We start from the raw sequence: 12,633 nt of genomic DNA on the forward strand, positions 1-12,633 counted from the left end.
TCAGATGGTCAGGAGGGGGATGCAGCCCACGCCAACCCCCCCCTCGTGGCACACCATGGGGGCCATGAACGTCCAACGGTTTGTCTCCGGGTCGTACATTTCTACCGAGCTGAGGTTGGATTGTCCGTCGTAACCCCCGACGGCGTAGAGACGGCCACAGTTCGCAACGAGGGAGACGCGGCTCCTCCGGGTGTTCATGGGGACGATCAGGTACCACTGATCCGCCATGGAGCTGTAGACTTCGGCGATGCTGAGGAAACCCGAACCGTCGTAACCTCCGCAGACGAACATCTTGCTGCCCAACGAGGCGGCTCCGTGGCGGCAGCGCTTGTTGAGCATGCTGGAGACCGGGTGCCAGGTGGCCGTGTGATGGTTGTAGTACTCCACCTGCGGTGACAGAGAGCAGGTGGCATCAGGGGACCTTCCACCGAGACCTACCACGCACCACAGATCCACACAGACAGTTTCCACACGCAAATACAATCATATCTCATACCATTATTAAGGTTTTCTAACACTCCCGGTCCCACCAGCCGTTGTGTTTCACCCCACTCCCTCGGACCCACCTCACTGGTGAGATGGAGGGGGTGAACGGGGAGAGACCACTCTCCCCACCCAATATGCCGCAGAGACCAGACCAAATACAGCTCTGAAGATGCTCCTTCTGCATATCTCCCCGTTCATCAGCTTCTGCGTGGGGTTTTAAACAAGTAGCTGAGCCTCAGCACCAAAAGGATTGAGCACCCTTCAATTAAAAGTTCAATTGCCACCGGATTGTGTCTCGATTGCCAGGTGTTAGTTCTCCTCGTGCACACAAGATCGTGCTGCTGCCCCAAGGCAGAACCTGCCAAAGCTCTGTCAGACCCAAGAGGTGCACATCCAAGCCGTCCTCAGTCCTAGAACGGGTTGAGGTTGGAAGGAATCTCAAAGATCATCCAGTTCCACCCCCCTGCCCTGGGCAGGGACACTTCCCACCAGCCCAGGTTGCTCCAAGCCCCGTCCAACCTGGCCTTGAACACCTCCAGGGATGGGGCAGCCACAGCTCCTCTGGGCAACCTGCCCCAGGGGATCACCACCCTCACAGACAACAATTTCTTCCTGATATCTCATCTCAATTTCCCCTCTTTCAGTTCAAAACCGTTCCCCCTCGTCCCACGGCTCCCCTCCCCGATCCAGAGTCCCTCCCCAGCTCTCCCGGAGCCCCTTTAGGCACTGGAAGGGGCTCTGAGCTCTCCCCTTTTTGGCCTTCTCTTCTCCAGGCTGACCCCCCCCAACTCTCCCAGCCTGTCCTCCCAGCAGAGGGGCTCCAGCCCTCCCAGCATCTCCGGGGCCTCCTCTGGCCCCGCTCCACCAGCTCCATGTCTCTCCTGTGCTGAGGCCCCCGAGCTGGAGGCGGCACTGCAGGGGGGTCTCCCCAGAGCAGAGCAGAGCGCAGCAGAGGGGCACAATCCCCTCCCCGATCCCTTAAGTGTCCCCTAACCCTGAGTGACACTCCCTATTTTCCCCAGGCAACAAAATTCAGCTGTAACAATTCAAGAACTTTCCAGTTTCTCACGTCGGACGACCATCACTCCTGACAGAGCTGAAGCCCACCTCCCGCACCCTGTGGCACTGGGCACTGTCTCTCCCCTTCCTCTGCCACCGTCAGCAAAGGCTGACGTCCCCTCCCTGGACGTTTGGAGAAGGGTTCTCTGGCATCTCAGCGGGGGGAAAAAAAAAAACCAAAACCCAACCAACCACCATTTTTGTATCCCTTGCGTTTCTAGAGAGACCGTTAGACGGACCCCCTCCTGGAAGGGCTCCAGCACCGCTCCAAACTTGTCAGGCGGAGGAATGTGCTCGGACAAGCAGATTTGTAGTTCTTGGCCCTGGGGTGCTTCAGGCTGCAGACATCAGCCTGCCCCCGATCTGCTGAGCAAGGCAGAAAGAGTTCTTGCTGCTCCCAACAAAACCCTTTATTACAGATTTCTGAGAGCGGCGCGTCAGCGCCAGACCCACCGCGGATACAGCTCCCCGTCTTCTCGCTCCCGAGTGGATGAATGAGTCTTTTCTGTTCCGCATCAGTTTGTTTTTTCCCTTTAGAGAACAGGCAGAAAACTGAAACGCAGAGCGGGTGGAAGAGGACAAAAGGCCCCGTACCACCGACTCCCCCTGCTGTGAAGCTTGTTTCAACGATAATCTGTTTCTGACACCGGAGCCATCAAACAGGCACAGAAAGCAGAGGGAAGAGCCCGACATCTGGGGTACTCCAGAGCTCAAAGGGACGCAGTGATAAAATGATTTAAAAAGAGAAGGAAGCGGGGAGACAACAAAATGCGTTAGCTCAATCCTTTTGGCGCTGGGGAACAAGAGCAGCACTTCCAGTCCAGTTCCCCAGCGGGCACCTGGCTGGCTCATTTCTTCCTGAGCAAGAAGGAAGGCCCTGGAAATGATGTAAATTTGGTGGCACAAATACTTGGGGCACTTTGGGTGCACAGGGAAAGGGCACGGAGCCTTCCTGGCCCGACCTGAGCTTTCGGCCACCTGCAGGTGATGAATTTCTGCAGGAAGCTTGCAGGAACCTGCAACCCGCAGACTTACGCTGTTGAAGATCTGTAGGCCGTCGTGTCCTCCTGACACGTAGATCCGACCCTCGAAGACGGTGACTCCAGCGGCGCTGCGGTTGGAGCTCATGGGGGTCACCACCGTCCACCTGGCCGGGAGAGGGGAGAGGTCAGCAAGGGTCCTGCAGGCACAGCACGCACACAGCCCACTGTTGTTTCAACTCTATTGGGTTTTCTAGGACTGGGTTCCAGTAACTCTCCTTTCATAGAATGGGTTAGGTTGGGAGGGGCCTTGAAGATCATCTCGTTCCCCCCCCCTGCCCTGGGCGGGGACACCTCCCCCCAGCCCAGGTTGCTCCAAGCCCCGTCCAACCTGGCTTTGAACACCTCCAGGGATGGGGCAGCCACAGCTTCTCGGGGCAACCTGCCCCAGGGGATCACCGCCCTCACAGCCAAGAAGTTCTTCCAAATATCTAACCTAAATCTCCCCTCTGTCAGTGTCAAACCATTCCCCCTCGTCCCACGGCTCCCCTCCCTGATCCAGAGACCCTCCCCAGCTCTCCTGGAGGCCCTTTAGGCACTGGAAGGGGCTCTGAGGTCTCCCCTTTTTGGCCTTCTCTTCTCCAGGCTGACCCTCCCCAACTCTCCCAGCCTGTCCTCCCAGCAGAGGGGCTCCAGCCCTCCGCTTATGTTCTTTAAACCCCCATTTTGTTCGCTTGCATCCAGGTAAACACTTGCAAGGAGGGACGCTGCTCTGCTGTCAAGATATAAAAGCTTTTCCACCTCATTCACCGTGTTCCCTTTACAGCCCGGACTCCCAGCAGGGCTACGGCACGGCTCTACTCTAGCAGCGAACAGATGGGTAAGCTGTAGGACAGGAAGACCTCTTACTTGTTTGTTTCCGGAGAATAGGACTCCACGGAGTTGAGGGATGAGTTCCCATCGTATCCGCCGCACACGTAGATCTGGCCATCCAGCACCACCGTTCCCATGGCACTGCAACCAACAGCAGGACCCCATCAGACAGCCGAAGTTGCCGCCGCACCGTCCGTAACGCGGCAAATCTGCACAGCCCGCCTTGCCCCGCTGCCTGCTGTCGCCTCCTTCACCCCACCGAACCTTCTCCTCCTCTTCTCCTGGCTTCACCTCCAGGCTGCTCAACCGCTCGATCCCATCTGAGCTCTGAGCCTCACAGGTGATGAAAGATGCTTATAGCATGAGCACACCGTGTTTTCCCGATTAAGGAATGAAATCAAAACACACGGAGCAATTTTGACCCAGATCATGGGTCAAAATCCCAGCGATTCCTGTTTCCATGAAGAACCTCCCCGCTGCTGCTGGTGGGGGACGTCACTGCACAGCCTCAGGAGATGTGCTAATTGCTGTCAGACCTAAAGCTCGTTAAACCAAGGGACCTGACCCTGTCATTACACCTTGTGAATCACATATTTGGCTCCCAAAGGCTCTCAAATAGACCAAAGACGAGAATCCCACCTTGAAAATGTAGTCGTCGAAACTTCTCATAAAAGCTCAGCACCACAGACCTCAGCGATGAATGCCCAGTGCTACAGCTGGACCCAAGAAGCTTCATAGAATCATAGAATTGTTCGGGTTGGAAAGGACCTTAAAGATCTCGTTCCACTCCCCTGCCCTGGGCAGGGACACCTCCCCCCAGCCCAGGTTGCTCCAAGCCCCGTCCAACCTGGCCTTGAACACCTCCAGGGATGGGGCAGCCACAGCTTCTCGGGGCAACCTGCCCCAGGGGATCACCACCCTCACAGTCAAGAAGTTCTTCCTCAGATCTCATCTCAATCTCCCCTCTTTCAGTGTCAAAGCGTTCCCCCTCATCCCACAGCTCCTCTCCCCGATCCAGAGTCCCTCCCCAGCTCTCCTGGAGCCCCTTTAGGCACTGGAAGGGGCTCTGAGGTCTCCCCTTTTTGGCCTTCTCTTCTCCAGGCTGAACCCCCCCAACTCTCCCAGCCTGTCCTCCCAGCAGAGGGGCTCCAGCCCTCCCAGCATCTCCGGGGCCTCCTCTGGCCCCGCTCCACCAGGTCCATGTCTCTCCTACGTTGGGGGCTCCAGAGCTGGACGCGGTACTCCAGATGGGGTCTCCCCAGAGTAGAGTAGAGGGGAGAATCACCTCCCTTGTTTGTACAATAACTGCCATTTCCCTCTGCACAAGAGCATCCAACGTGTGTCCTGCTTGGCTTCAAGGCAGAACAACCCCATCGTGGAAGAGCAACTGCCTCTCCACTGTGGGAAAAGCTCCCAGGAACCTCATTGCTATGGAAAAACTGAGTTTTTCCTGTTACAAAACAGAGCCTCGTGCCCGGGGTTTCACGTACTCAGCGCTTGCAGTGTGCTCTTCCCAAGCGATCAACATCTCAGACCACATTAAAAAAAAACCCAAACAAACAAGCCAGAGAAACCATTATGGTAAAAAAGCGCTCCAAAGCTTGCGGAAAAGTGAACGATTTAACAACTCTTAGCGACCGGACATGGACACAAAGAAAACCGCAGCAGGAACCCTGGCTGTCAGGAAGATGTTTAAAAACATAGAAGCAGCTACCGTGTCGCGGTGGGGAGGACGGGATGACCACGCAACTTAATAGGTGGGTTTTCAAAAGGGTAAGCGCTCAAATCCAACCACAGAGCGGTCCCTAGGCGGGTTGGGAACCGTGCAGCTCTCTCCCTCAAGCACAAAAACCTTCTGCTTAGCTGGAAACACCTCTCCCCGGATGATAAAAATTACTCCTCTCCTCCCAAGCTGTGATTCTCTTATGCTTTCTGGGAGGGAAAGAAGATGCCAGCGCTGGCCAAAGACGGTAAAATAGGTTTATTTGACTCCTGGCAGTGCAGGAGTTTCCAACACGGTGCTACACGGTGCTCATCAGTGCTTTACCTACCGCCTAATATCACAACATGAAGACACGGAGCTCTGACCACCTCCAGTGGCCTCACAGACCTCACCAGCAGAACCTTATTGCTCTCTTTTAGTTTGACTTCGCTCCTTGATGCCATTAAAACTGAGAGATCTCTGTAGCTTAGAGCCCACGCTCCTCAGCTGCTTTTTAATTACCGAGGTCTTAACGGCTTTCCTCGTAAATCGACGCACAGGTATACCTTCGCTGAGCTCCCGACAGTTTTCCCCTCTTACCGGCAAGCGGTGCCCAGACTCAGCGTGACTTAGCCTGCCCCAAACAGGGCTAAGCAAATCCCACCCGCTTCCATCCCGCTCCGCTCCTCCTTTTTCTTTCGCTCCTTCCCCAAACATTGACTTTCTCATTCAGCTTCCACCACCACCCAACACCTCCAGCCTTCCTACAACCTCATGTTTTTCCCCCCTTCTCCTCCAAAAAGTCTCCTTCCTAGTAAGCGAGCCGCACGTACCTTCGCTTGCTGTTCATACTTTCCACTTTGGACCAGGAATCCATCTCTGGGTTGTAAACCTCCACAGTGCTCAGCCTCAGCTGACCGTCGTAACCGCCGATGGCGTAGAGCAGTCCGTTCACCACCGCTACCCCGACTCGGCTCCGGGCCGTCGTCATCGGCTGGCACTTCTCCCAGCGGTTGGCAATGGGATCAAAGACTTCCACCACATTCAGTGAGTCACCTGCATAAAAATTCGCTACTCAAATTAAAAGAGGGAGATCTGATAAAACACTGTTTTAGCAAGTTTGCCCATAGCAGAGGCACGCGAGGGATAAGCGGTCGCTGCTCTGACCCCAAAGACGGGGCCGACACAGGGACTTCGCCTGCTCTTCTCTGGGAAAACCTCTGCGCTCTCACATTCCTGCGCTCTCTCGCACATCCTATTCCAGCCTCCCTGCTCCCACAAAGTCAAGCCAGAGGCATTTCCCAGCCACATTTCTACTCGCCTGCAATGAAAGCCTGCTCCGAAAAATTCCTACAGACCGCGCTCCGCAACGCAGGAGGACTGCGGAGTGTTTCAAAGCTTGCCCACGCTCTGTCCCAGAAGACTTGAGAAGTCCTAAGCTGTGGAAGTGGGACCTTTTATAACCTCACAGGGGCAGCAGAGACCTCCGGCGTCGCATCTGTTGGTGTCGCTGTTTCTCTATCGGATAAATCAGCCGCGTTGCGTGCGACTGGGGTGTGAATCCCACGAGGCAGCGCCCAGCACGCACCCGCTAATCCGACCCTACATCCCAGGTTAACCAAATCGGTCGAGGCTCCGGCAGATCGTTTCATGTACACCTTCCGTCCCCCTTTTTACGCTATGGCTCGGGTCATGCAAGCGCATTGTGTCTGCACGTGGGATCCCACAACCCCACCTAGATATCTCCAAATTCTGCTTGTTGCTATCGGCATCCTCAAAATGCTCATTCTTTTAAGACATGCAAGAATCTGGTCCTAAATAAACCTGACCTAGACAGAGTTTCTAGCTGGAAGATGTTAAACTACGGGCAAAGCCACCTTGAGCGGATCAGTGGAAGGGTCAAAGTGCTGCACAGAGGAGGAGAAACTGCTCAACACTTCACACGAGGGAAGTTCACGATCCCATTGCCCTACCCAGCAAACTATGCTGCTCTCTCCACTGCAGGGAGCGGATATGCAAGGTACCTGCTGAGTTAAGTCCTCCAACAGCATAAATCAATCCCGCGATCGACGTACAACACCGAGGACGGGTCTTGAACGCTGGGAGGTGTGGCCGGCGCTCTGGCATGAGGTGATAGTCTTTTGCCTCATCAACTAGATCCCTGAAACCAAAGCCGAATAGTTAAAGAGCTCGGTTGATGTGATGAAATCCGACTGTCTTAAGCAACATCAAGATTTCATAGAATGGTTTAGGTTGGAAGGGATCTTAAAGACCATCTAATTCCAACCCTCCTGCTATGGGCAGGGACACCTTCCAACTAGACCAGGTTGCTCCAAGCCCTGTCCAACCTGGCCTTGAACACCTCCAGGGATGGGGCAGCCACAGCTTCTCCAGACAACCTGCTCCAGCGACTGACTTTCCCCCTTCCATGGCAAATAATTCTAGAAGGCAACGTGGCCCCCACTGCCAGGTTAAAACTGGGGAGTGTGCTTTGGTTTTTTGCTATGTCAGGTGCTCCGTCCACGGAAAGAGAGAATTTCAGTCTCCAAAACTGCTAAACCACGTTCCTGCTACCTCCACCCCACTGAGGGCCACCATCCCCCGGGTGGTTTTCTAACCTCAGGTCCCAACCTCACCTGCATTTATGGCAGCAACGGACCAGGTCGTCTTGTTGCACGCGATCAGTGAGAAACTGAGGTCGACAAAGGGGTAGGCGGATTTTGGACAGGAGCTCGGGTAGGAACGATTCTCTCTGGTCTCGGTCATACCGTATCCAGGCTAAAGCAGCTTCAAACACCTGTGGAAGAGAGGCATGAAAAATTGGAATTTTGGGGTTGTGGTTGGGTTTTGTTTGGTTTTTTTTTGGGGGTTTTTTTTTGGCAAGTTCCTGAAGATCCCGGTTGCCTGACGAAAAAGAAACCACAATGATCTTCTGATCTCAGATGACATCGTTTCAGGACAGAATGGCGACGCTCTACGTTGCACCAGGGGGCTCTCCTGTCGCGTGATGCTCGGGCGGTTTGGATCTGGCATTGCTTTCTCTGCCTCCAACTCAGTCTGCAATAATACCATCCCGTGGGACTGCATGTTTAGTACAAACGTGCGCAGGGAGATGAGGGAGCTGGGAAGAGAGTTTAGTTAGAAGAGGTGGGACAGAATGCAAAACCTTGGTTACGTAGCGTCAAAAAAATCAGCAAACAGAGAGAACAGTGCTGCTCTATGAAAACCAGAAGATGGATCCCTCTCATCACAACTATCTGTTAACTTTGGGTAACTACACATTAGATGTCCAGAGCTGAGCTGGTTCCTCTAGGCTCCCTTCGCAGCCACCGGAGAGGCAGATAGACCTCTTCAAAGGACAGTTCATCTGCCCTTTTTTGGATGACTCCAGATTACAAAATGAGCCCGGTGATTAGTTTAATTGGACACACGTACTCCTTGGTCTGCAGGACTCTCACAGTTAAAGCCTGAGCTGGGTTGTCCTTCTACACTCTTGCGCTTACATCCAGATGACTACATCCAAGTCCCATCAGTGTCACTTGAGGTGAAGCGCCCAGCTGAGCACAGTGTCCCCAGCAGTCACACTGACCGGGGGGTCACACTCCAAGGCCAATGTCACCTCTGTTCACGGGTTCAGCTCAGGGAGATCACAAACCCACAGCAGCCTCCCAGAAGCTGCAGGAGGAGAACTGGTCACTGCCGGTGACGGCCACCACCTCGCAGGATAGCTGTGCTCTAAACCAGATTACACACCTGCTTTGGGTGGGCTTTTATCGCAACCTATGACGGTGAGAAAAGTCCGGCAGTACCATTGACCAGAACAAAATTATGAAAATCCTTCGACGTGGTGGAGAGAGAGCTGGGACTCTTTAGCCTGGAGAAGAGAAGGCTGAGGGGAGACCTTATTACTACTTACAAATATCTAAGGGGTGGGTTGGAGGAGGATGGAGCCAGACTCTTCTCGGTGGTTCCCAGTGACAGGACGAGGGGCGACGGGCACAAGTTGGAACAGAGGAAGTTCCGTTCCAACACACGGAAGAACTTCTTTACGGTTGGGGTGACCGAGCAGTGGCACAGGCTGCCCAGGGAGGTGGGGGAGTCCCCTTCTCCGGAGATTTTCAAAACCCGCCTGGATGCAGTCCTGAGGGATGTGCTCCGGGCAATCCTGCTTTAGCAGGGGAGTGGGACTGGGTGATCTCTAGAGGTCCCTTCCAACTCTGAAAATTCTGTGATTCTGTGGAGATCTGGAGTCTCTCACATCCCCATTCCCGAGGTTTTCAGTGCAAAAGTACTTCAACAGCACCAGGGTGAGCTTTAAAAAAAACCTCCCAAACTTACTTCCACTCTACAAGGTGCTTTATGATGGGCAGATACGCTGCACTGCACTAAAATACGGCCGTTTCTGAAGAGGGGGCTGGCGGCTATCGGGGCAGAAGGAAATGTCACCAGGGACAGACTCTTTGGACTCCTACAAGGCTCCACTTGGAAAAAAAAACCCCAAAAAAACAGCAAGAAAGAAGTTGGTGGTACGATACAGCAACGTGGCTGGAATGCGAAGCAGGTTCCCCTCCCTCTCTATTTCAGGGGCATTTCAGACAGTCTGATTAACGAAGCGCTCTCTTACCCTACATGGAGATAGCTGTAGGTCTGCTTTTCGTTTGTCACCTCCTCGGTAACCTCCTCAGAAAGAGTAGGACAGATTTCCTGGCTCAGGGACAGGTCCCGTTTCTCCTGCAGACTGTCAGCCCAGCACCAACAGATTCTCAAGGCTGTTGAAACGTCCTAAGGTTGCTCAGCTCCATTTGCTGTTGTTTTGTTTGTGTTTTTTTCTAGGAGCAATATCTAGGAGCGTTATAAAATGCTGCAGCACTTGCAGCATGCTCAAAATCACTCCTCTGGACTTGAACACGAGCTCTGTGAAGAAGACCCACACCTCAGCCTCTCTACCCCAGGACCGGCAGCTTACTGACACTAAGGGGTACAGCTGAAGGTCCTCAGGACCCACCAAGTTCCACCTGTCACCGATGAAGCAAAACACCTCAAACCAGTCACAGAATGGTTCACGTTGGAAGGGACCTTGAAGATCATCCAGTTCCACCCCCCTGCCCTGGGCAGGGACACCTCCCACCAGCCCAGGTTGCTCCAAGCCCCGTCCAACCTGGCCTTGAACACCTCCAGGGATGGGGCAGCCACAGCTTCTCAGGGCAACCTGTGCCAGGGGATCACCACCCTCACAAGAAAAAATTTCTTCCCAATATTTCATCTACATCTGCACTCTTCCAGTTGGAAGCCATTCCCCCTCATCCTATTACTCCATGCCCTTGTAAAAACTCGGTCCCCAGCTCTCCTGGAGCCCCTTTAGGCACTGGAAGGGGCTCTGAGGTCTCCCCTTTTTGGCCTTCTCTTCTCCAGGCTGAACCCCCCCAACTCTCCCAGCCTGTCCTCCCAGCAGAGGGGCTCCAGCCCTCCCAGCATCTCCGGGGCCTCCTCTGGCCCCGCTCCACCAGGTCCATGTCTCTCCTGTGCTGAGGACTCCAAAGCTGGATGCGGTACTGCAGGTGGGGTTTCCCCAGAGCGGAGCAGAGGGGTTGAATCATGATGTTTTGCAAAATCTACAGTCTGAGAAGCTCTACCAGGCATTTCTCAGAGCAAGGTAACACTGGCAGCACAGACAAGAAGTGGGGCTCAGGGTGTCATCACAGCTCTGTCTAGTACCTCCTGGTGTCCCCACTGCGCCAGGGCATCTTCTCAGCTTCATTCAGTCCAGGAATAGGCTCATATCCCATCCCACTCCTGAGCAACCAGAAACCCTCCAAGATAAAAAACTGCCTCTGGCAAGACCTATGCCAGGTACGCACCTGCTCTTCAGACTTCACGTTGAGCTCATCCCTAGAAACGAGCTCCAGGACATCTTCAAAAGGCAGCGCCAGGAACTCTTCCGACATGGATACCTCCACGAAATGCTGATGAATGAAGCTGTTGGCAGCGTCGTAGAGCACCGCACACATCATCGTCTCTGCAAACTGCCGCACTCCCAGACAGTTCTTCGGGTGAAGTCTGGGAAAGGGGAAGAAAAAGGAGAGCAAAAGCAACGTCAGTTTAACGGAAAGATAGAAAGAACTACAAACAGGTTCAGTGAAGAGGACACGTGAGGCAGTGAAAGACACCGCTGTGTCCTCTTCAATGATGGCAGGTTCCAGCTCGCTGATAAACATATCTACGCAGAGATCTGAAGGCGATATCCACAGCAGAGCCGGAGGATGGAAAGCACAAGTTAAAAATGTCCCCTCAGACCTGCCGAGGAGCCACTGGACAGACTCAGCTGGCCCTGCGCGAAGGCTGCAAGTTGTCAGCCGAGGGGAAGCGTGAGGCTCTGCACAGCAGTCCCTCCCTCCCACATCTCGGGACGCCTGGACACCTTCTCTTTTTGTTTTTTTTTTTTAAACTCCAGTATCGGATAAAGCTGGATTCAAGCACACTGCACAAATACCGACCATCAGCCTCCGTTTTCCATCTTACATCTTTTAAAATACTACAGAATGGCATCTGTCACAGCTTCATAAACCCGTTTCCTGACATTACGGAGGCTTTATCACCAAAGATGCTTTTGCAACCGGAGGTTAGAAAGTACCGCTGCAGATCCGAACCCCTCTCCAGCACAGCCAAACAGCCACCGCATAAAGCTGCTCCGTGGCGTGAAGAAGAAGCTGGAGAAGATGCACGTAGCATGGGGAACAAACAGGAGGAGCTAGAGATGTGTGCACGCCTCCAAGGCTACAATCTCATCGGCATCGTAGAAACTCGGTGGGATGGCTCCTGTGACCGGTGTGTTGGCATGGAAGGCTACAGGGTCTTCAGGAGAGACAGGCAAGTGAAACGAGGAGGTGGTGGAAAGGGGGCCTACAGGAGAGCGGGGGAAGGACTTTTTACTGGGGTATGTAGTGACAGGACGAGGGGGAATGGCTTCAAACTGGAAGAGGGCAGGGTTAGATGAAACATTAGGAAGAAGTTTTTCACTTTGAGGGTGGTGAGGCACTGGAAGAGGTTGCCCAGAGAGGTTGGTGAGGCCCCATCCCTGGAGGTGTTCAAGGCCAGGCTGGAGGTGGCCTTGGGCAACCTGGGCTGGTGGGAGGTGTCCCTGTCTATGGCAGGGAGGTTGGAACTGGATGATCTTCAAGGTCCTTTCCAACCTAAACCATCCTATGATTCTGAGATGATATTCATTACAGTCATCTCTACAGAAACAGGTATGTGGCCCAGACACTCCCGTCCAAACAAGAAGCACTGCCCAGGACAGGCATGTCACTGTTCAACAAGAGCCAATAGCTGCGTTGTTCTGTGGCACGAATCATCAGACACTAAACTAAATGCTGCCTACATGGAAAAAATACCTCGGGCTCTGACGTCTAACGGTCTGCAAAAACCAGGCTCAGCTGTTGACAGTGGTGTCCAGATGCTGAGGCCAACAGTATGAGGTTCAACCAGGCCAAGTGCCGGGTCCTGCACCTGGGTCACACCAACCCCCTTGCAGCG

The 12,633-nt window shown here is 53.9% G+C and overlaps 1 protein-coding gene across 1 annotated transcript in view; it reads right to left on the reverse strand.

Annotated features, from left to right (window-relative positions):
- Positions 1 to 12,633, reverse strand: part of KLHL18 (kelch-like family member 18) — a 28,953-nt gene continuing 16,320 nt past the window's right edge. The window contains exons 4-10 of the mRNA XM_009888675.1: positions 10,959 to 11,157; positions 7,737 to 7,897; positions 7,125 to 7,261; positions 5,934 to 6,156; positions 3,435 to 3,539; positions 2,581 to 2,692; positions 1 to 387 (exon numbers count right to left, since the gene is read on the reverse strand). Of these exons, the coding sequence (XP_009886977.1) occupies positions 1 to 387; positions 2,581 to 2,692; positions 3,435 to 3,539; positions 5,934 to 6,156; positions 7,125 to 7,261; positions 7,737 to 7,897; positions 10,959 to 11,157 (1,324 nt within the window). The remainder of the gene's footprint in view (positions 388 to 2,580; positions 2,693 to 3,434; positions 3,540 to 5,933; positions 6,157 to 7,124; positions 7,262 to 7,736; positions 7,898 to 10,958; positions 11,158 to 12,633) is intronic.

Source organism: Charadrius vociferus, unplaced genomic scaffold (assembly GCF_000708025.1).
Source record: "Charadrius vociferus isolate BGI_N301 unplaced genomic scaffold, ASM70802v2 scaffold277, whole genome shotgun sequence".
In the NCBI taxonomy this organism is placed as follows: domain Eukaryota; kingdom Metazoa; phylum Chordata; class Aves; order Charadriiformes; family Charadriidae; genus Charadrius; species Charadrius vociferus.